This window comes from Rhinolophus hipposideros, assembly GCF_964194185.1.
Source record: "Rhinolophus hipposideros genome assembly, chromosome: 24".
NCBI classification, from domain to species: Eukaryota; Metazoa; Chordata; class Mammalia; order Chiroptera; family Rhinolophidae; genus Rhinolophus; species Rhinolophus hipposideros.
Window position 1 is genome coordinate 22,242,707 of NC_138070.1, and position 23,930 is coordinate 22,266,636.

The 23,930-nt window shown below is 52.5% G+C and overlaps 1 protein-coding gene across 6 annotated transcripts in view; it reads right to left on the minus strand.

Annotated features, from left to right (window-relative positions):
- PPIL2 (peptidylprolyl isomerase like 2) overlaps positions 1-22,670 on the minus strand; it is a 25,552-nt gene extending 2,882 nt beyond the window's left edge. For 3 of the 6 annotated variants that reach the window (XM_081036671.1, XM_081036673.1, XM_081036672.1), the window contains exons 1-19: positions 22,533-22,670; positions 20,780-20,829; positions 17,988-18,033; positions 15,749-15,811; positions 14,701-14,752; positions 13,156-13,207; positions 11,607-11,698; positions 10,676-10,765; positions 9,611-9,686; positions 8,775-8,935; positions 7,601-7,676; positions 6,883-6,989; positions 6,413-6,502; positions 6,119-6,152; positions 5,389-5,506; positions 1,188-1,244; positions 448-520; positions 283-345; positions 54-193 (exon numbers count right to left, since the gene is read on the minus strand). In XM_081036671.1, the coding sequence (XP_080892797.1) occupies positions 54-193; positions 283-345; positions 448-520; positions 1,188-1,244; positions 5,389-5,506; positions 6,119-6,152; positions 6,413-6,502; positions 6,883-6,989; positions 7,601-7,676; positions 8,775-8,935; positions 9,611-9,686; positions 10,676-10,765; positions 11,607-11,698; positions 13,156-13,207; positions 14,701-14,752; positions 15,749-15,811; positions 17,988-18,033; positions 20,780-20,829; positions 22,533-22,564 (1,472 nt within the window). In that variant the 5' untranslated portion in view covers positions 22,565-22,670. Of the gene's footprint in view, positions 1-53; positions 194-282; positions 346-447; positions 521-1,187; positions 1,245-5,388; positions 5,507-6,118; positions 6,153-6,412; positions 6,503-6,882; positions 6,990-7,600; positions 7,677-8,774; positions 8,936-9,610; positions 9,687-10,675; positions 10,766-11,606; positions 11,699-13,155; positions 13,208-14,700; positions 14,909-15,748; positions 15,812-17,987; positions 18,034-18,460; positions 19,611-20,779; positions 20,830-22,532 lie in introns of those variants that run through there. The other 3 variants (XM_081036674.1, XM_081036675.1, XM_081036676.1) reach the window with 3 other exon arrangements.
- Positions 22,671-23,930: the final 1,260 nt, after the last annotated feature.

A 23,930-nucleotide genomic window follows, 5' to 3' on the forward strand; every position in this document is an offset into this window, starting at 1 on the left:
GTAAGCATGTGGCGCGAGCCATGGAAATGGATGCCAGCCCCCACCCTACTCACGTGGCTGCCGGGTTGATGTACTTGCCCACCCCTTGGCGGTATGTCGGGGGGCCCTGGCTCCCTGGCTTGGGCTGGCTTTTCTTCACTGTGCTCTCTGGCACGGCCTCCTGGAGCTGCGTCGTCTTCCGCTCCTCAGCAATCTGAGGTGGAGCAGGACAGCGGCTGTCCCCGAGCCCGGTGGCTGGCTGAACTCCCTGGGGCCCCTCCCAACGTGGTCCACCCTCCTCACCTGAGCGTCAGCCTCCTCATAGGGGTCCACAAACACCGTGGTGGAGTCTATGCGGATCTCCTCCTACAGCGGGGGTGGGGGGGAGGTGAGTGAGTAGGGCCCACACCCCCGCACCTGTCCAGCACCTAGCCAGAGGAGCAGACTGTGTGCTTCGGGAGTGCATACCTTAGGGCGATCAGTTTTGGGGTCACTCTCCACATTCTCCATGGCTGTCAGTGTGTCAAAGCCTCCAACAACCCTGCAGCAGAGGGACAAGGCACCTGTGAATGTGCCCAGCCCAGGGCACCCCAAAGGCCTAGCCCCCACAGCATGCCAGGAAGAGGGGCCGAGAGTGGGTCCAGGCTGCGGGCCCACAAAGGCCCCACATAGGCAAAGGGCGCCGACAGACTAGAGTCAGAAAGACCCACAGGCCAGGACAGGGCTTTGGGCCTGGAGAGGAAGCCCCGAGAGGCAAGTCGAGCTGGCTGGCAGTGTTTTATTGGGACCCAGCACACCACTGCGTCCGCACTGTGGCTGCTTTTCCGCTACAACCAGAGCTGAGGAATGTGACGGAGACCACGGGGCCACAAAGCTGGGCCTTCACAGGAAAAACCTGCTGACCCCTAGACGAGAGGATGGAGAGAGACAGGAGGCAGCCCAGACGTGGGATTCAGGACTGTCCAAACGAGAGCCCGAGGGGTTGACTGGGCAGCGCAGTGGGGCTGAGCTGGCCTCTCCTCAGCCAGCGTCCCCCACCCACCAGAGAAGCCCGAAGGCCCCCTTCTGCACAGCCACGACCATGACAGGGACAGTCATAAGGACAGAGGAGTGGAGGTCCAGGCCTGGGGAAAGGCAGTGAGACACCCCATCTGGGAAAGGAAGCCGCTCTCCCAACGCCCCAGATGTCACGCAGCAGCGTCTCTTACCGCCCAAAGATGGTGTGCTTCTTATCGAGGTAAGCGCAGGAACGGAAGGTGATAAAGCTGGGGGAGAGGACAGGAGAGTCAGGGAGAGCGTGACCACTTCCTTGCCCGGCCTGCTTTGGCCCCCTAGGACACACACAAACCAGGACCCACACACACGCCCACCAGATCCCACTCGGGGAAGCTGCTCATCGTGTGCTGGGCCCACACACCCTGCCAGGGCAGGCACCGAGGCCCCTGGCTTCCCAGGAGAAGGCCCAGGGCACGGCCACCAGGAAGGGCCAGGTGAGGCTCTGCCTCGAGGCCCAGCCACTGCCAACTTCCTGTCAGGCAGACACTGTGCCCAGAGCCTGGATGCGGAGGTTTCTCTGGAGAGGGCCCAAGTGGAAGACCAGAGCCCTTTCCATCAAGAGACCGACTAAAGGACCAAGGACTCTGAACCAGAAGGGAGGAGAGGAGCAGGAAAGGGAATAAAGACACTGAGATGCAGGTACACATACAGAAACAGTGACCTAGAGAATGTTCACTTCTGATTTGGTATAAAAATGGATGGAATTAAAATCCCTGACTACACTAACGTGTGGATGGTTTGGGGTGATGACAGATTTTGTCTGGGAGGGAGGTAGAAATATTAACTAGTAACTTCAGATTTTAAATAGATGTACTTGACTTAAGGCCAGAAGTAAAACATTTAACTTGCAAATCGAGAAAGAGGAAAGGAGGAAATGAAATATTTAAAAAGGGTAATCAGAAAGTACAAATTAAGATAATAGCAGTGTATTGACTAGAAAGTTAAGTACAGCACTTAAGGTTATCAGGTTGAATTAAAATGAACCAAATCTAGGTTGTGCCGTTAAAAAGACAGCCCTAAAACTTTAAGAATCTGAAAGGCTAAAAGTAAAAGGATAGAAGATGATATCAGACGAGAGAAAGGCAAAAACTGTTCCAGGGGCAGTTACTGTGCATGAAGCCATTTCCCAGAGAAGCGGTGCAGGTGGAGAGGTCCTGCCCGCTGTCACACAGCGCAAAGCTGAGGCAGAAGAAGGGGGGGGGGGGAGGCAGGAAACAGAAAAATAATGAAAACAAAACAAAGATATGACAGAAAGTAAATAATGTCTAAAATTAGTTCTTTGAACTAGGAAGAAATTGAAATGACTAAGGACCAGCAAGCAGAGAAAAGGGAAACGCATGACCTCCCCGTGTACAGACTCAAATGTCCTCACTGGTATAGAGAAAGACATGAAAGTGAGAAAGGAGAGAAAGAGAAAAGAAACAAGGAAGAAGTTAAAGATGGAAACTGAAAATAATTACACAGAAGTAAAAACAGACAAGCCCTTCATAAACCATTAAGGAGAAAAGGAATACAGGTGTGTTCAGGAATGAGAAAGGAGCCGTGAGCACAGGGGAGACACCAGGGAAACGAGTTTGGATGAATTAAATTTGGCAAAATACAAACTACCCAGTTGGCCCGTGAAATGGAACCCGACTAAAGAATGAGCATGAATGATCTGCAAGCTGTCTTTGACCAGCTAACTTAACAAGCAGCTGTCTCCAGTTTAAGTTAAACTACCCCAGGCCATAAAGTCACAGCAGGCTCATTGCACATGGGCTGCACCCCGCTAACACTCAGACCCGATCAGACCAGAGCAGGCTCCCGTATGAAGACAGTGGCACACAGTCAAAAACAGTAGCCAGTGGAAAACCACAGCACAGCAAGAACCAGCCCGGGTTGACTCTAGGACAAAACCGTGACAGAAGGCTGGTCGACCCACAAGTTCTAGGAGGAAAAGAAAATCATATGACCATAGTAACAGATGCTAAGAGAAAAGCATCTGGAAATTCTACGACCTCTCCTAAAAACGTAGGCTCAACAATACTTTGATCACATGGGCAACCAGCATGTCACTTAGAAAGGAAGCTCATGTCCTCTCCCTCACAGGCCTGTTAGTGAGGTAACTGGTTCACACCGGAGAAACAGAGGGGACACCCCCTTGTGCTAATAAGTGAGAATATCTAGAAAATCCAAGACATTCTTAATAAAAACTATTGGAATTATAGAATTTGACAAAGTGGCTAGATATGAAATAAACAGGTTCTCTATATGAGCAACAGAATTGGGAAAAAATTCCATTTATAAAAATGTCACAAATTATAAAATACTTAATGAGTAGGTTTATCTGGGACCCATGTGAAGAAAAATATAAAATCACACTAAAAGATATGAAACATATCCACAGGTAAAGTCAAGCCAAATTCCTTGATGGAAGATCTCGTATACATGTCTACTCTTCCAAAACAGAGATGTCACGTCATTCCAGTTAGAGTCCCACCGTAATTTTCAAAGCTGTAGATAAAATGATCTTAAAGTTCAGATTAGAGAATAAACAACCAAGGAAAGCCACAAAGTGAAAACAGCGAGAGTGGACCTGCCTACAGGACTTGCTACAGAGAGCCAATAAAATCAAATAGTAGAATATTGGTGCAGGAATAGCAAACAGGCAGTGAACAGAATAGAGTCCAGGATGAGAACCCAATTTACATGGAAATGGAATATGACTGGTGAGGAGAGGAGCCGGGAACCTGTTGTGGATGCCTGAGGAGGAGCATCTTCTCTGCAGGGCGCTCAGGAGGAGGACCATGGTTAAGGAAGTACAGGATTTATGGGAAAATCACCTGAAACTAGTCACCTCTAAGCTAGGGGACCGTGGGATATAAAACGGTCCCCACGGGAGAGGCCCAGAGCCCCGAGTGGTCGCAGCCCCTCCCTGCTCCACCTGTGCCCGTGAGGCCTGGAGCCAAACTTGACAGGTAAGAGCTCAGATGGGCGACCTCACTCTGCATAGTCAACAGCGAGGCTGTAATTTAACTGGGAAAAGGAGGGATTACTCTAGGAGTGATGTTAGAACAACCAGAAGAAAATAAAAATGCTTTGTTCACATTCATATACAAAAATGTGTAAATATGTACTACAGAAATAAAATCTTCCCACCTTCAAAAAAAGTAAAGCCTTCCAAAAATTAAAAGAGAACCAACGTCCAATTGAAGTGGGGAGACCCCCTTAAGTACAACTGAAAACTAGAGAGATACTGGAATATATGACATTTAAAAATATTGTGATATCATTCCAACCAAATAAAAATATCTGGAAAAAATATTTGGAATACAGATGACTTATCTAAAAGGCTCTTAGCAAGAAAAATACAAACCACTTAGTAAAAAGTGGGCAAAAATTAAAGGGTCGACAAAAGTACAAATAGGAATGAAGGATTTTTTAAAACTGTAAATAATGAAACTCAGATGAAATCATAAAGCTCCTAGAGAAGATGACTAGGCCAATTAAGAGATAGACAGACCCCCAACTAGATGGAACCCCCCCAAATTCCTCCACGCCAGGTGCTTCTGTAGATAAATCCTATCAAACATCCAAGAAAGCTGCCACTTCAAACCACCCACACCGGCCTCCATCACCGGCCTCCACGTTGCCCAAACCAATCCCCTGCCCTGCCTTGGTCCATGGCTTGTGGCTCCTTCACAAAACACTCCTCCCACAGCCTTGCAGACACCCCTCCACTTCCGCCAAGCTGGGGCCAGCCACTCCTTTCCCCACCCTTGCTCCTGGTGGGCCCGTCACCCCCGCCTTTACATCTGGACTTGGGGACGCCCAGGCCTGTATATCTAGCCCATCCCACCTCCTCAGCGCCCACTAGGACCCACCAGGACCAAGGTGGGTGTGACACTTAAATGTTCAGGGCACAATTCCTGCACCAAGTGCTTCCATTTCCATGTACCACAGCCAATGGCTGCTCATGCTGGACCTCGATTCCAGCTCCTCCTGCATAGCTGCTCCTCCCTGCCACGCCCTGGCCCGGGTACCCATGCCCACACCCACATCTGCTTCCCGTGGCACCTTCTCCAGGAGGCCTTTCTGGCTCTGCTGGGAACTCCCGACATCTCTTCCTTCGCAGGCCCGTGCCCCAAGGCGCAGTGCTGCCTGCTGACTTGTTCTGTGTGCACAGAGGTGCACACGCCCGCGCCTGGGCAGGTCTGGGCCATGTCGCGTGAGGGCCACCTACCCAGGGGTGTGCTGCACATCTTCTGGATTGGATTCAGGTCAAGCACGACCTTCAGGGCAAGGCTGACAGGGAACCTGCAGGGAGCCCCAGCCGCCTCCCCATATCCATCCCATGGCGACCCAGCAACTCACAACTGAGACTTGTTGGTGTTGGGCCCCGAGTTGGCCATGCTGAGGACGCCCCGGCCCGTGTGCGAGAGGTTGGGCCGGAACTCATCTCTGAAGGGTTTTCCCCAGTGCGACTCCCCACCTGGAAGAGCAAGGAGCACGGATGGCAGCAAGAACGACTGGTCCTAGCCAAGCGCAGCCAGCAGGCCACAGTCCAGCTCTGCAGATCTGCTGAGTTTCAAGGGGCGCTGGGCATGCCGGGGGGTGTCTGGGATAGGGGCACCTGGGGGGCAGCCTCGTCCCCAGTCCCATCCGATCCCCTACGTGGGCCTGGCCCTGAGGACAGGGAGTAAACGGTGAAGGCTAAGTCGCTGCGCTCACATCACACAGGATGAGGGAGAAGGTCTCAGCCCAAGCAGCTGACAGGCTTAGGGGGGCTGTGAGAGGCGGCGGGGAGGCAGCTAGATATCGGGGGCTGGGTGACACCTCCCCGTGGGCTCCCTGTACCCTCCCTTGGTCGGCTGACAAAGGTGGGTACCCTGGAGGCGTGTGGAGGCAACATGCTCCCACTTCCATCTGTCATTCAGGCCTTACAACAATCTCAAAATGACAAACCAGGGACAACCCTGAGGTCGAAAAGCACATTGGTGGCTGTTCTATCAGATTCCACATCTCGGCGTGGCCCCCACCCACCTAACCCCACAGCTGACAGGACAGCCACAGCTGCCCAGGGAGTCCCAGCACCAGTACCTACCTGTGCCTGTGCCGGTGGGGTCACCCCCCTGGATCTGCAAGAACAAAAGCCAGTGAGCAACCCGTCCCCATGGCCTCACGACCCTCCTGCGGTTGCCCACCACACATTGCCCACTGACGGAAGCAATTCCCCACCTGCCAGGCGGGCTCAAGGGGGTCTGTGGCCGGGCTGGGGACTAAAGGGGTGAGCCTGCAGGCCCCCTACCCCTGAGGAGAAGGGGCTCCCAGGTATGACAGGCGTCACTTCCAGGATTCACCTGACCTTGTGCAGCCAGTGCGGACCCACATGACTCACCACAAAGTTCCTGATAGACCTGTGGAAGATGGTGCCATCGTAATACTGCTTCTTGCATAGCTTGATGAAGTTTTCGCAGGTTCTTGGTGTCTGCAAAACAGCCCAGATACTCCTGTGAGGCACGTAGCAGCCAGTGAGAGGGTCACGAATGCCACGTGGGCCCTCGTCATGCAGCGGATGAGGCTCAGCTGCCCGGCCCGGACACAGTAAGGACACTTGCAGTCGCTGAGCCCCAGAGCTCCAGGGAGCCTCAAGCAGAGTGGCGGGGAAGCCCGACGCCTCGTGAGCTGGGTGTGTGCTTGGCTGCCCAGACTCGGGCCAAGGAAATGCAGCGCACGGCTGACAAGGTCCCTTCTGGGGCCACACCTTCTAGAAGACAATTTTCTACTACAAGCACATCCTAAGTGCAGCTCCTCGTATAAGACCCCGGAAGTACCCTGGACAGGGAGAGGGATGGCTGCCACACCCACCATGTCACAGTGCAGCTCCAGATTGAGGTCGCCCCTGTTGGTGTGCAGTCGCACATAGCCCTTCTTCTTCACAAACTGGTAGCGCAGCACGTCCTCGTCAATGGCGGCTGCAAGCAGAGGCCCAGCTCTGTGCCTGCCCTCAGCCTGGGGGCAGCCACACCCCATGCCAGGCACGAAGGCAGGAACGTAGCCGCAGCTCTGGGGAGAGCCCAAGGGTCTGCCCTGGCTGAGCACAGGAGGAGGGCGCAGAGAGGGGCTCAGCAGTCAAGGCGGGGTGCTGGAAAAGCCTGCCTCCAAGGTGGGAGAGGACTGAGGAGGGGGTGGGGAGGGGAGAGCTGGTGCGTCAGGACGGTGGGGGCCTGATGGGCCGGAAACACAGAGGAAGAGGGCCTGGGGACCATGCCAACGGCAGCCTTGGTGGAGGGCTGCTGCCAGCGGGCAGCTTGGGCGGAGGCCAAGGAGCGTGCGTGTGGGGGGGTCCCAGCAGGCAGGACATGGTGGGGGGAGGGCCTCCTGCCCCCTGCCTAGCCTCACTACAGCCTCCTCCCTCCCAGACACAAACACAGTTTCAGAGGGTCCGACGCTCCTGACCACTCTGGAGCTGCCTAAGAGCCCACGAAGCCAACATGACAGAACGATGCTGAAAAGGCAGGGTGCCCCACCCCCCTCAGCCAGTATTAAGCAGCTCCACTGGTGATGGAGGAGCAAAGGCAGCTACCTGCTTCATGCGTGGTCTCTGGAACCATGGCGGTGGAGGTGAAGGAGGCACTAACCTTCCCAGTGGAGTAGTGCGCCTGCCAAGAAAGCCACGTCAGCACATTAGTGGTGCCCCGAGAGGCTGGTGCGGGACGTGGAAGCTACGTGTCCCCAGTGCTCAGGGCCTGCTTGGCACCTCTCCTCCAGGAAGGCACCCTGGCCACCACCCACAGACACCAGCAGGAACCTCCTGGGGGACAGGACCGCCCAGCCCACACTTGCCTCTCCCTAAGGGCCCAAGGAACAAGGGACTCTAGTTTCTCTTTACAGGTTTTAAGTTACTACAATAAACATATTACATTTTTAATTAGGAAAACATAAACCCCGATAAATATTTTTTTATCCTAGGCAGAGGGAAAAAATAAAGAGGGATTTCTCCCCACCAGAAGGAAGTACACCAAAATGCTAAGAACTATTGTTTCAGAGTAGAGGGATTATGCAAAACAAACTTTCTTTTCTTACTTTTGCCAATTTTCCTCAGAGCCCTACCTCCCTGCCCCTAAAGCCCCAGTTCGCCAGGCCCTGCCTGAAGAGGGGAAGGGACAGCTTTGGGGCCAGACAGGCCAGGGCACAAATCCTGGTGCCACCACTGCCAACTGAGGCCTCAGGGCCAACTACTGGGTGTTGTGAGAAATGAATGTGCCTGCCCAGGCGCAGGGGGGACTACGCAGCCCCAGGCACCACTTGTTCCCTCCCCTCAGCACCATGGCACCCCTAAAACACCCCTGCCGTCTCTCTCTGGGTTTACTCTGGGCACCAAATAACCAGCTCTGTACCTCAGTGACTCTGCACCCCAAAGGACATCCCCTCCCTGCCACCCACAGACCAAATGCCTGAGGCTATGTCACGTAGTACTACAAGAGCCACCAGGCAGCTAGCCACCCAGAATGTGCATTCCCGGCTGTCCCGCTTGGGCCAGAGCACAATACAGACTTTCCACGGCAGGGGCCACCTTCCGTGTGTGACCCCAGCACAGCTGTCTGTCAACCCCAGCCTCCTCAGTACAGCTACCCTCTGCACCCCCAGGGGCACCTCGGCTCTGGGGCGCCCAGCCGCCTCCCCTCCAAATGTATCCCAGAACCACTCCGACAGGCAAGGTGGCTGAGCTGGCAGTGTGCAGCCCTCCACCTACTCACAGCATTCAACTTGTCCACCTTCTTCTTCTCTGGGACCTTCATGGTGGCCGCCAGGACCTCGTCCCCTTTGAAGTCCCTGTACAGCTCCTGCAGCGTCTCTCGAGTCTCAGCATTTGTATTTTTCAAATAATACGATGGGTCTTGTTTGGCCTTTTCTTCATCTACAAAACAGCATGGTGGCACTGAGCAGCTGAACACCCAGGAATGTGCCCAGATGTGTGTCACGGGGACAAAAGGCCAGAGCTGACTGCAACAGCGGAAGCCCCGAGGCCAGGACACAGGCCAGCGTCCCCCACAGTGACAGCTCGTACAGTAGCTGCTACAAACCCAGGGAGCCACCTGTGGAGGGAGAGCGCGAGGGAGCAGCCCGGCAGGGCAGCAGTCTACCCGCATGGCTCCCGCTGCAGTCACTCGGTCTCTGTTCCCCAATAGTGTCTAGAAACCGGCCGGCACCACCGATCCGGTGGTGGTGACCGGCCAGCTAAGCAGCACCCACACTCACAACCCCTCACGGGACCCGCCTACCTGCCTACCCACGTGTCCCGGCAGTGGGAACAGAGACAATTCTCAGGAGCGAGGACAGGGCCCCATCCAAACACCTGAGGGCTCTGGAGCTGAGTCGTGAGTGGGGCAGAGGCAGCGCCAGGCCTCCCCCACGAGGCTGTGGGCACCTGGGTGTAAAGGCCCAGCTGGCACCCATGTTACACCCCTGTAGGTGGGTGTGGGCCAGGGTGGTCCTGTCAACTTCAGGCCCCAGGAAGGTGGGGGCTTTGCCCAGGGAGCACTGGCCTATTCCCTCCAACTCTGGCACCCGGACCAGCTCTGGCTGTACATACCTGGGTCTGTCATTTTCATGTTATTCTTAACATGAAAGAAGTTGGAGACGTTGAATTTGTCCAAATTGGTGGGGTCCTGCAACAAAAAGAAGAGGCGCAGCAAAGTGAGCCCAGCACCACAGGTGGGTCCTGGGCTGTGGCCACGTGGTTGCTTCAGGCAGCAAAGCATGGACAGGTAGCGTGAGGGTCCTGGGGCCAGGAGGGGAGAGACGCCATCCGTCCTGTGGCTGCCCGGAGGCCTTGGGGGTTGAGCAGGCAACAGGGGCCAGGGGTGGGGAGAGGGCTCTGCTCCAGGCAGAGCCACGAGAAGCAGTGGGGTGGGGACAGTGGCACCAATGGCGAGCTGCCCACCAAACTGCATCCGCTTCTCTACAGCACACAGCTGACATGCGTCCCTTGTTATGCAGCCACAGGACAGATGGAGTCTTCTGGAGGGGACATGGGCAGGCATGGGGCACCTACCTTCAGGCCTCCCACACACAGCCCTGCACTCCCTTCAGCCTGGCTGCCAGGCACAGACCCCACAGTGCTTGGACCCTGGGGACAGCAAGCCCACCCCTTTGGAGGGAACATACGCTGACCTCCAATTACAATGCGACAAGCCACAGAAGGGAATGGCCCCCAGATTTTCTAAGTCCATGTTTTTCATTAACTCACTCAGGGTTCTCTGATGCCTACAGGGGTGCCCTATGCCCAACACTGGGGTACAGATCACACACCAGCCCCCACTCTCAGGGGTGGGAGTAGAGTCAGGCCTGCAAAGGGGCCACTCGGATGCCAAGATGGCGCTGGGGGCAGAGATGAGGGGCCCTGACAAGCGGGGGCAGGCATCAAAGGGGGAGATCTGAGAGCCAGACTAAGGAAGTGGCATGTGCAAAAGCCCAGGTGACTGAGCAGAGAGGGCAGGAGATGGGGGCACTGCCAATAGCAGCGGGGGAACTGCAACCAGGCAGGTGGCAAGGAGGCCACCGAGCCTGGACAGAGAAGTGGGGTTGGCAGAGGGGAGCCATGCCAAGGTTCTCGGGGTGGTCCCTCCTGAGAACCACAGTGGGAAGGGACACCCACCTGGAGGGTGATGATGTCCTGCCGGGAGAAGGGCTCGTCGGTCAGCAGATCTCGAAAGTTCTTGGCCTTGATATTTAGCTGCTCCACTGCCTAGAGCCAGGGGGAAGCCAGCTGTTACAGTGCCTGTCCCCAACCCAGCCCTGGGAGCCCGCAGCCAGTCCAGGCGACGGCACCATTCCAGCAGTAAGGAAAAGGATGGGACAACCATGTACCCACCACAGGCTCATAACAACAGCCCAGCCACTGGTGGTGGGGCTTGCTGTGCCCCAAAGACTCCAATTCCTCCCTCTGAGCAAGGCTCCTCAGAGGACACTCATGTGACACACGTCTTACACATCAGCAAACAAGCTCCACGAGGCCGCCCATCTTTACCAAGCCCCCTTCCATTCATGCCTGCTTCAGGCACGCGTCACTCTGAGTCATTAGGGCAGCACTGGCCACCCAGCCCCTACCAACAGCCAGGGACAGGCATAAAAACAGCTCAGGGAGAGCTTTCCCAAAATGTGGGGCCCACACCCCTGCTGTCTGTACCCTCCGCCGGTACACCCAGGGCAAGAGGGCTGTTGTGGAAACCGGGTCTCCTCTTCCCCACACCCACCCCACGGCCCGCATCCAGTCCTCCTGGGGACTCCGCCAGGAGCTGGGGGCTCAGCTCTCCCCGCGAAGCGCTGGAGCTTGCCCTCAGGGCACAGGCTCCCTCCCAGGGCCTGGCCAGTAAGTCTGCAGAAGATACTGTGAGGATCCCTGGGTACAAAAGAACTACCTGGGTTTCAGGTCCGGAGACCACAGCAAGGCCCCGCCTTTCCTGGACTGTGCCAGTAGCTCTCAAAATGTCAGCTCCATGGAGACAAGCTGTGCCCGCTGCCCAGCTCAGGGTTCCCCAGAGCACACCCCGGAAAAGCCTGATGCCACACAGTCCCTGAGAACCCACCTCGTAGGCGTAGACGTTCCCGCTGGTCCTGATGGCTACGATGTGGGTGTTGTTGGTGAACACGGTGAAGAGCACCGGGCAGTGGTACTTGTCTAGCGAGAAGGCACAGAGAGGCGAGTCAGAGAAAGGCCCAAGGTCAGATCAATGGAGGCAGAACCCTGCATCAGCAGGCCCACTGCAGGGCCCAGAGGCACAGCCGCCTGCTCGAGCCCCCTCCTCTAATACTTCTAGAAAACTCCTATTCGTCCTGCAAGACCCAACCTCCACATGGCCTGCTCACAGGTGTCTGCTCCACCAGCCCACAACCCGTCACTGCTGACCACTGCCCTGGCCTCCTCCTCTACCTCACACCCTGTGACACCCCTTACCCTGTCGCCTGGGTTATTGCAACAAATTGCTTCCTGCCCCTGCCCCGCAATGCCCCAGAGGCAACCAGGAGCCTGTTCAAATAACTCCCAACAAATAAACTGCAAAAAAGGGGGTGGAGGGAAACACTTATAGATTAAGAGACTTAGAGATCAACCACATGTATTTGTGTGGACTTTTAAAAATCCTGATTTGAAAACCACATAAAAATAATTATGTGAGCGTTCTTGTCAGATTTCCACCCAAACCCTCTCTGTGAGTCTTCCTCCGACCCTCTCTCCTCACCCTGCTTTTCTTCTGTCCCTGGCAGAAGCAGCATCTGACACAGTATTGCGATCCATTTTCCAGTTTCCTCTCTCACCATAATGTAAGCTCCTTTCATTCCAGGAGAGATCTGGCCTGTTCTGCTCTCTGCACATGGCAGCTACTCGGTAAATATGTGCTGAACGAGACACACTGTGGACCTCCCCAAATCAGCTCACCTCTGAGTAGGGAGGCCCACGGCACTAGGCCACAAGGGCGGAGCTTCCTGACCCCCAGGGACTGCCCCTGAATCGCTGAGGCCCCCTCACTCATCACTGTGAACCAGCACCTACCATGGGCCAGGCACAAGTGTCGGATGGGCCCCACTCACAGGTGCTTCAGCTCACACCCAGTCTTGGCCATGGCATTTGTACGAGCCAAGAGAACTGTGCCAGGTCCGCAAAGAACCCAGAGCCCACAGGGGTTGCCTAAGCTAGGGCGTCTGGTCAACGGGAGGACGCCAGGGCAGTCCTGGGGCTGTATGACCAGTGGTGAGGAGAAGACCAGCCCAAGAGCTACCTGGCAAATCCCACTGCCCGGCTGCCTGCCCTGGGCTGCAGCCTGCGCAGCTTCTGCCTCCAGCCACAAGCAGACCAGAGCCACACGGCCCACCTGTGCCCACAGAAGCCACCAAAGGCCCACATGGCCCGACTGCTTCTGTGGGAAGAAGTACCCAAAACCCAAGGATTTTCCCCTCCACCATCACCTATAGAAACTACCTGGACCTTTAAGGAAAAATTACATTACATCTTTGAGAAATTACAAGCAAGTGTCCAGCCTGATCAGAAAGGAATGATTGGTTCTGCAGAGAACGTGGTGAGAGGCAGCGGCCGGGTTCTGCAGGCCAGGCCTTGAGTCCACTGTAGAAGAGATCCCTTACCTTCGCTGTTCTTTGCAAAGTTAAGCTTGATCAGGGACCGCCCATCCAGTTTCTAAAAGAAGTAGAATTAATAATTAATAACGAAGACGTGGCTGATATGAAAAACTGCTGAGGCTGGGTGTCACAGACGAAATGGAAAAATCCCTGACTGTCCAAGCCTCTGCAGCTGTAGGCAAGAGGGTAAGGCTTAGGTGGTGACCTGAAGGTCCCAAGACACAGCAATCAACCTGGATAAGGGGGCTGCACAACGAACCCCAGCTTCTGAGCCAGCAAACCAACCCTGGACCCAAGGGTAGGACCCAGGCTGGAGGCCGTGGCCAAGGGAAAGCTTTGTTTATACACTCTGTGATGTTAACACAGTTTTATAGCAAGCACTGATTATTTCTGAAATTAAAAACTGGGTGGTGTTTACCTTACTCTTCTGTCATATGACTATTTAAGAAAGATAAAGCACTAAAAAGTGGGGGGCAGGAATAAACGCACCCAAATGTTAAGAGCAACTGTGATGGGATCCTCTCTTTTTCAATGTTTCTATAATGTGTCTGAAATGTACCTGTTCTACAGGAAATTTCACAACAAAACAAAGTCCAGGCGGCCAGAGGAAAGAAGCCATCCAGGTGTGGAGGCCTCAGCGGAATGAATGAGGGCAACTGAATAGATGGGCCCAAGCTGCAGCACGAGGGAAGGAGAGAGACCTCTGAGAAGTAAAGGGACCAGGAGAACACAGGGGGTGATTAAGACGTGGGCACACCAGGGGTTTATGGTGAAGGCATGCAGCGGGGGGAGAAAAGGAGAATAAGCTAGAACTCGACCTCGGGGATCTCCTCCTGAGCAACACAGAACCTGTGACACTGGGCCTGGATGCACGACACATAAAAAGCTACTTAACCCAACTCACAATAAAAATACAAATTAAAACAATCTTTTTGCCCACAGTAGCAAAAAAACCAAAGAAACAGATGCTATCCCATGTTACCAAGGGTATGGGGAAACAGGCATTTTCTTTCACACACTGCTGTTAGGAGCTGAAACAGGTGTAACTTAGACGGAAATCTGCCAGCGACCAGACCCAAAACTGCACCGCCCCATCCCCAGCAGTCCCGGGAGAACGCTCAGAGAAAGCCTAGAGAAGCGTGCACAAGGGCGCTCCCAACCGACCGCTGTTTGCAACAGCAGGCCACTTCTGATGCCCTGCAGGGCCCCCACAAGAGGGCGTACACAGGCACCACAGGACGAGGCAGGGCTGCCTGCGCTGCCACGCTCAGCTCTCTGACACACTGGGGAGCGGAAGCAAGGTACGGAGGGGTGCATGCATGGGACGGCACCTGCGGCCCAAGGGAAGATGATGGATGCCTGCACAGACATGTGCACTCGTAGGGGACATTTCTGGAAAGGAATGGGTGTGGAGAGGGGTGGACAGTCCCCTCACTGTGTGCCATGAATGGTCTTCTCCCACGTTCGTGTGTACACGAAAACCACAGAACCAAAGGAGAGGCGAGAGGACAGCGTTCACCCGCATCGTTTAAATTCCTGCACAGCACCTACCTCGCCATTGCTGGGGTTGGTCCCATACTTCTTAAGCCACGGGACGATGTTCCTGAAGGGAGGAGAACACAGCATCAGCGTGGGGGCGGGCACAGCCTGGTGACGACAGCACCCACCCACAGTCCAGGAGGTTGCTTCCGGCGACAGATGTGAAGGGGCTTCACCTGCCTCACTTCTGCTCACAGGAGCCAAGCAGTTGGCGCCTTACCTTGTCAAAGGAAGCAGAGGATATTTCTGGATCCATAGGTTTCTAAGTATGTTCGGGGTTTTTATTGCAGTTATGTATAAACAACACAAACTAGCAAAAAAAGACGTACATAAATGTTGCTATGTCCATACAATGAGATACTGGGCCATCATCAAAATTGTAACTTCCAGAGACTTCTGAATGACATGGGGGAAAAGCTCCCATCACGACTGAGTAGAGAATGGATTCAGAACTATCTTCATGGTATTATCTCAACCATGTAACCACAAATACACTCACAAAAAAAGATGAGTGTAAGTATTGACAGTGCTTACCCCAGTTAGTGCAATTATGGGAAATTTTTCCTTTCCCTTTACAGTATTTTCCCATTTTTTTAAAATAAGTCTGAACCATGAGAAAATTATATAAGCTGACTTCTGTGGGACCATAAAACTGAGCATAATGCTTCAAAATACAGCACTGGAGAAGTATGCAGCCTGATCATGGCTCTGCTTTCATCAAGTGAAAAACACTCAGTTCATTAACATTCCAAAACAGGTACATAGGTGCCCACCAGCATACTAGGACCCCACGCGGCGGGAGGTCAATGCCAGGAGGACAGTAGCGCGTTCCGCAAAGCTGCCCGCCCCAGATCACAGCAGCGTTGCTTCCTCCTCCTCTCTGAGGCCTGGCAGTCCCTCCTGGGTCCCCCAGAGGCCCACCCAGGGCTCCCGAGACCTCAGCATGGCCTGGCTTGGCACTCCCCGTAGCCGCAAACCCTGCGTGCCACACATTCCCTTCCTGAGTGGGTGTCAACAATCTCACCCCATGTGTTAGCCCAAAAGTCAAGAGAGAACTCACAGCAAGTCGAAGACAACGCCTTCCGGGGTGCAGACTGGGTAGGTGAAGGGCTGCAGAGAGAGACTGAGAAGGGACATGGTCACTCCCAGTCATGCAGTGGGCTGGCCAGGTCACTCCCACGGGGCCCCTGTGACTTCTCCCTCTGCCCCTCCCTCATTCAGTCATTCCTTCAACAATTATGGCGCTCTTCTCCACAGCCAGGGATGGGTGCCCGCACGAAGGTGACTCCCACATCCCTGCCCCCTCAGAAGCTCCCAGGACAAATTGGTAAGTACAAGGCAAGGGCTCCAAGAGGTGGTGAGGGGGCTTTGGGACAAGAGTAACCTGGTCCTCCTCACACCCTCTGCTGTGACATGTCATACACAGGTAATCACGGTCAAGCCCAAAAGAGGTCCCTGGTGGTGGCCTAGGTGAGGCAGGACTAGAATTTGCTCCCCAAAACCTCACCTAGCAAGCACGACGTTTTCCTACTGAGAACTGTCCTCTCCCATCTCAAGAGACTCTAGTGGGGTTCTCACGGTCTGGGGGTGCCCTGCCTACTCCTGACCACAGAATGTGAACCCAGTTCTCCCCACATTTCTCCAAGAGGGGGACATGTAACTCAGGCAAGACCTGAGGCCCTGGGAGCCCTGCGTAAATTCTGATACGTGGATGGCGGAGGGTAGAGGGCCCTACAGAGGCCCAGACTGCCACAGGCTGTTTGCCACCTCGCAAAGGGTCTCCTTAGGAAAAGCAGAGTCCACAAATGAAGGGAGACTGTAGCTGGTAGACTTCCTTAAGCCAATACTTTTTTTTCTTGCATAGGGTTTCTGTCATTAACCATCAAGAGCGCCGGATGAGCTGGCTTGTTTATACACTGGTCACCTGTAAGTTTGGTGAGCACAGGTCCCCAGGACCTGGACAGCCTGGCAGTATGGAGGTTACCTCCCACATGCTGCCCTCATGGGGCAACCTCACCACCTCCCTCTCTGACCTAGTGGCGCTGTTGGTTGGGCTGAGGACTGACCAGAGCAGGTCCTATCATCCTATCAGGTTCTAAGCAGCAAGAAATGTGCATGCATCCTCTCGGGACCCAAAGGGCAAATTCTCAAAGCCCACTGTTACCCTGAGTCCCAGGTAGTTCAAAAATGGGCGAGACACAGATCAGAGTCTTCTTAGAGAACTGGGAACCAAGGATGGAAGTATTTCCATAAAACCAAACCATACCCAATCCGAATAAGACACTGTCATGAGGCTGATGACAAAACCTGGTGGGGGTGGGGAGAAATCCAACCAATGACACCTGGGCCTCATTTGTTCACTCTCCCTGAGCAAGTGCGTCTGCAGGAAAAGCCCACACACACTACTGCGTGAAAGCCCCCTGGGGGCGCCTGGGCAGAGCCAGCGGCTGCACCCCTCGGCCTTCCCTGCGCTCACACTGGCCCTGTGTTATCTGGCTGACCTGCTTCAACTGGCGTGCTGGGTCACCAGGAGAGCTCTGTCAGCTCTCAAGGCTCCCCCTGATCATGGAAGCAGAACTTGGGGGGTGGGAGAGAAGGCCATACAGACATGCATGTGTCCAGGGCAGAGATGACCATGGCTTGAGCTTGGGGAAACTCAGGCCCAAGGGGATCACCAGACCTGCCCACCCCCACCCCCCCATGTGTTGGGGTTCATTAGTCCTAGTCCCACTTTTCCAATAGACCCACCTTCTGTTCATACACATACCAACTGGGGTGAGAAGAAGCATTTGACTGGCTCTGCAGCTGGGTGCCTCCCTACCCCTAGCAGTGAGCTGAGTTCTCAGGGAAGGGAGAAGGGGCTCACGGGACCATGACTATTGCTGCTATGTTACTACTTAGACTGGACCAAAAGCAAAGCGTGAAAGGCCCTGGCCTGGAGTAGACCACTGGGTTCAAGCCTCAGTGGGACCACTTCCTGGATGTGACACCTGGGCAAGGAACTTCCCTCTTCTAAGCACTGATTCTCTCAACTGTAAAATAGGCTTAACATCAGAGTCTACCTACCTCAGAAGGTAAAAATGAGGTGAAAACGACCACGCACATAAACACAGACTCAGAATAAGCGGAAAATAATCATTAGTTCATATCATTGTTGGGTCACCTTCTCCCAATTCAGGGAAGGGGTGGGGGAATGCAGACAGAACCCACATGTTCATCTCCAAGGAATAGATTCATTGCCAAATAACTAGTATGAGAGAATAATTACAAGGGAAAGATTAAACTCTCAAAACTCTTACCTGCAGTGGTCAAAAGGTAAACGACGAAAATTTGTTTGTGGGATATCTGTTTAAAATGAAAATAAAAGACAGAAAATTTATTCTGTAAAAAATTTCACATTATGTGTTCCGACCAACAATTCAATTACATTTTAATAAAAAGTTCATGTAAATTACCTAGTGCAGCAATTGCTGTGGATTAAAAACCTTTCAATAGATAGAACCAAAACACATAGGGTATATCAGTTAAGAATTTAAGAGGAAAAAGCACATACAGGCATAACTCGGAGATACTGAGGGTTCGGCTCCAGACTCCCACAATAAAGCAAACATCGCAATGAACTAAGTCACACGAATTTTGGGGTTTCCCAGTGCATGCAAAAGTTATGTTTATACTATACTGTAGTGTATTAAATGTGCAATAGCATTATGTCTTTAAAAATGTACTGCACGTACTTTAATTAAATAACACTTTATTGCTAAAAAATGCTAACCATCATCTGGGCCTTCAGTGAGTTGCAATCTTTTTGCTGGACAAGGGTTTTGCCTCCGTGTTGATGGTTGCTGACTGATCGGCGGGTGGTTGCTGAAGGTTGGGTGGCTGTGGCCATTTCTTAAAATAAGCCAACAGTGAAGTTGTGTTGCACTGATTGACTCCCTTTCCCGAACAATTTATCTGTAGCATGTGATACTGTTTGATAGCATTTACCCACAGAGCTTTCAAAATTGAAGTTCAATCCTCTCAAACCCTGCTGCTGCTGTATCACTAAATTTATGTAAAATTCTAAATCCTTTGTTATCATTGCAACAATCTTCACAGCATCTTCACCAGTAGAATCCATCTCAAGAAGCAACTTCTCATCCATTAAAGTTTTATAAGATTATAGCAATTTAGTCACATCTTCAGGCTCCACTTCTAATTCTAGTTCTCTTGCTATTTTTACCACATCGGCAGTTATTTCCTCCACTGAAGTCTTGAACCTCTCAAAATCATCTGTAAGGATTGGAATCAACTTCTTTGAAATGCCTGTTAATGTTGATATTTTGACCTTTTCCCATGAATCACAACTGTTATTAATGGCAGCTGGAATGGCAAATCCTTTCCAGAAGGTTTTCAATTTACTTTGCCCAGATTTATCAGAGGAATCCCCATCTATATCAGCGATAGCCTTACGAAATGTATTTCTTAAATAATAAGACTTGAAAGTTGAAATGACTCCCTGATCAATGGGCTGCAGAATGGATGTTGTTAGCAGGCACGAAAACGACATTAATTTCATTCTCTTGGATGACCAAGTGCATTGTGAATGAGCAGTAAAATTTTAAAAGGAACCTTTTATTCTGAGCAGCAAGTCTCAACAGTGGGCTTCAAATATTCAGTAAACCATGTCGTAAACAGATGTACTATCATCCAGGCTTTGTTGTTCCATTTATAGAACAGAGGCAGAGTAGATTTAGCATAATTCTTAAGGGCCCTAGGATTTTTGGAATGGTAAATGAGCACCGACTTCAACTTAAAGTGCCAGCTGCATTAGTCCCTAACAAGAGTCAACCTGTCCCTTGAAGTGATGAAGTCTGGCATCGGCTTCTCTCTAGCTATGAAAGTCCCAGATGGCATCTTCTTCCAATATAAAGTTGTTTCATCTACAATCAAAAATCTGTTGTTTAGTGTATGAAGTCACCTTTATTAATTATCTTAGCTAGATCTCTGGATACCTTCCTGCAACTTCCACATTAGGACTTGCTACTTTACCCTGCACTTTTATGTTATGGAGACAGCTTCTTTCCTTAAACCTCATGAACCAACCTTTGCTAGCTTCCATCTTTTCTTCTACAGCTTCTTCACCCTCTCAGCCTTCACAGAATTGAAGACAGTTAGGGACTTGCTCTGGATTAAGCTTTGGCTTAAGAGAAATGTTGTGGCTGGTTTGATCTTCTATCCAGACCACTAAAACTTTTTCCCTATCAGCAATAAGGCTGCTTTGCTTTCTTATTTGTGTGTTGGCTGAAGTAGCACTTTTCATTTCCTTTTTGTTGCATTCACAATTTAGCTAATTGGTGCCAGAGGCCTTGCTTTCGGCCTATCTCGTCTTTCTACATGCCTTCCTCCCTAAACTTAACCATTTCTAGATTTTGATTTAAAGTGAAAGACATGCAGCTCTTCCTTTCATTGGAACATTTACAGGCTATTGTAGGGTTATTAATTGGTCTAATTTCAAAACTATTGTGTCTCAGGGAACAGGGAGGCCCAAAGAGAGGGAAAGAAATGGAGAATGGCCAGTTAGTGGAGTAGTCAGAGCACACAACATTTATTAAGTTTGCCATTTTATATGGGCATGGTTCATGGTGCCTCAAAACAATTACAATAGTGACATCAAAGATCACTGATCACAGATCACCATAACAAATATAATGAAAAGTTTGAAATATTGTGAGAATTACCAAAATGTGACACAGAGACAGGGAGTGAACAAATGCTGTTGGAAAAACGGCACCTGTAGACTTGCTCAAAAACGCAATATCTGCAAAGCACAGTAAGGCAAGGTATGCCTGCCTGTATTAATTTGATAGAATAAAGAATGTTATTTTAACCCATGTTAAAAAAAAAAACCACCACTAAAATTAAACCGTTTCTCATATGTTTAGTGTATTTCCTCTTTTCTGAATTTTCTGCGTCCACAGCCCATTTGTCTCTACCAGTTTCCATATTCTTGTTAACTGTTCATTTTTACAGGTTCATTGTATAGTAAAGATATCATTTTTTAATTATACCCCACACATACTGAGGGGAACAGAAGGATTTTATGCCTTACCTGGTTTTTTGCCACCATAAAAGTGAGTGTATTCAGCACAGGTAATGTACCTGAAGAAGAGAGAGAGAATCGTACTACCATCCTCTTTATAGAGAGGACAGAGTTTCTGGAAGTAATGGATAACTGAAGCATTTCAATCATTCAGCAAATGCCTATTGAACACCTTCTCTATGTCAGGCACACAATGATAAACACAACAGACATGGGGATACACAAGTTGGTAAACAAAGACAAACAGTCGTGCTTTGCTCTGAAGCAAATGAACTAAAACTAATAGGCGGGTTGGTGATGAGAAGGAGCTAGCCATGTGAAGATGTGGGGGAAGCGCTTTCCAGGCAGAGGGAGCAAGCAGGCCTGGCATGCATGAAAGCCCTGAGGCACAAAAAGCGGTTGTGTTCCCAAACAAGGGCAAAGTCAGTGAAAAAGAGTGTGCACGGGGGCATGTGGCAGCAGATGGAGAAACAGGTCCCAGTGGTCTGATCACCGGGGGCCTGGCAGGCCGCGTAAGGACTGGATTTGTGGGATGGAAAGCTGCTGGAGGGTTTGGGGCGGGGCCTTGATATGATCTACCATCCGTCCTCAAAGCCTCACTGACTGCTGCGTGTAGAGGGACAAGCAAAAGAGGCAGCAGAAATCCAGTGACTACAACGGTCCAAGAAGGAGCTGGCATACACTCCACCATAAATTGGTGGACAAGTGTGGTCAGTTCCTGGAAGAGCCAGCAGGACTAGCGATGGACTGGAGGAGGAGAGAGCGGAGGGACAGAGGCACCAAGGCTACCGCCCAGACTTCTGACCTGAGCAAACCGAGTGGCTATGTGACCACTGAGATAGGGAAGATGGAGGAGGGGCAGGCGCGGAAAATCAAGAGTTTGGGGCGTATTAAATTCGAGACGCCGGTGAGAACTCCCCGTGGAGATGTGGAGTAAGCAGCTGACTACTCTCCACAGACTGGAGAGAGCACCCAGGGAGAATGTAAACGGGAGACGACACCGGGGGGATGTCGACCTATGAGCTCTGGGGGGGGGGGGGGGGACCCAGCACAGGAGACTGAGAAAGGAGAAGCCACCGAGGTCGACTGAGAATAAGGAGCAGGTACCAAAGGGGGGCTTCCAAAGAAGAGGGGTGGCCAACTGCCAACTGCTGTCGACAAGGCCCACAAAGAGAGGACTGAGAATTGACCGCTGGATTTAGCAACATAGAGGTCACTGGGATCCTGATAAGAGTGGTAACTAAGGGGCGAAAGCCTGACCGGCGTGGTTTCAAGAGACGGCAGAAAACAGCAAGCAGATACAGGTCTTTCACGTAAGAAAACATGGTGGCAACGGGAAGGGAATACGGGCAAGGTTCGTTTGTTTTAAACGGGAAGATTCTGTAGCGTGTGTGTAGGCGGATCGCCGCGAACCAGCACACAGCGAGAGACGGGGGGTGAAGAGAGAGGAATTGATTCGGGAGCAGAACTCGCGAGGGGCCGGGCGCGGTCCGGGACACAAGCTAAGTGGGAGGGACGGTGCCCGCGCGGCGCCGAGGCGGTGGGAGGGCCGCGCTCCGGCGAGGACACGGACGGTGTATTACAGCCGGGATTTCGAGAGACCTCGGCGGCTGGGGAAGAAGCGGAGGCGTCCTGGAGGAAACGACATCAGAGAGGGACCCCCGGGACCAGCGCTGAGAGAGAAAGGGGGGCGGCGCTGAGTGCGGGACAGGCGAAGACTGAGGCAGAGTGGGGCCGCGCTGCCGGCTGAGGCAAAACTTACATCTTGTCCTTCTGATGCTGTCGCTTCCCCATGGCGGCGGCAGACGCAGTGGCAGCAGCAGGGAGCGCGGAAAGACAACACACAGCTCAGTCCGCTGCGTCTCCGCGGAGCTCCATAACTGGTTCCGGGTCCCGCCCCGGAAGCGGTCCCTCGGCTCGCGGAGAACTACGGTCCCTGGCGCCCAGCACGTCCGGTCGCCGGCCGTTCCGAGTTAGAGCCGTTTTGTCCGGGCTGAGCTGCCTCCACCTCGAAGCCCTATGTTCTTCGGGGGTCTCTCCCCGCAGCGCCTCGCCTACCGGTCCAGCTCCAATCGGCGCCATCCCCTCAAAACCCGCCCTGGTTTGACCTGGGTTCTCAGGTCTTTTAAATACAAGTCAGCCTGGAGCCTTCCGTTCCACCAGCCTTTGTCGCATCTCTGCTCCCGTCCTTGGCTGAGGCCTCCAAAGCGACGTCCACATTTGCTGTCAACACACTCACCTCCCAGTTCCCTCCACCTATACCTTTCCTACCGCCTCCGCCTCCGAGGCCTTCTCTTGAGCGGCCCAGGGGCAGGTGGCCATCAAGCCTCAAGGTCAAAAGCCCTCCCTGATCCCTTCTGTCTCTTCAGAGGACCCTTACCTCAATCAGGTCACTGTGTTGTGGGCCCCAGCCTACGCCCTGGGCCTCTGTCTACACACGAGCACTGCTTGATCTTCCCCAGGCTAGTGGCTTTAAATACCCTTTGACTCCCAACACTGATACACCAGCGCTCCAGATTCCTGACCTCTACTCGGGAACCCACTGATCTCAAATTTAACGTGTCTCCTCAAAGCAGAATTCTCCATTCCATTACTCCCCGCAACGGCACCACTATCCACCTAGCGACCCAAAGCCAGTTGTCCTTGCCTTTCTCACCTCATAGCTGGCAGCTGGCTCCTTCTCATTAATAGGTTTCACCTCCTCAGAGAAACCTTCTCTGACCAGCCACCCCATACATCTCCATCTCAGTTCACATAGGTCTTATCACAACTTGTAATCTGTATGAATTTGACCTATGCACTGGTTTACTTACACACACACACACACACACACACACACACACACACACACACACACACGAGATGGATGTAGTAAGCTCCTTAGGGCAGAAACCCTAACTGCTTTATTTAGTATCTCCTGTCCCAAGCAAGGTATGGGGCATACACAAAGGTTCAGGGAATATCTGCTAATGTCCAGCAGTTATCAAGCATTTTGTGAGGACTCACACCTCACATCAGGTTTGATTCTAAGGTCAGAGTGAGGCAGTAACGAGTCACTCACTGTCTTTGAAATTCCTTAGGGAGGTGCAAAGTTGGAAACTGACACACCAGCTCATTTTCTTCCAGGGAGGGAACAGATCCCTGATTCTAAACCTGCACC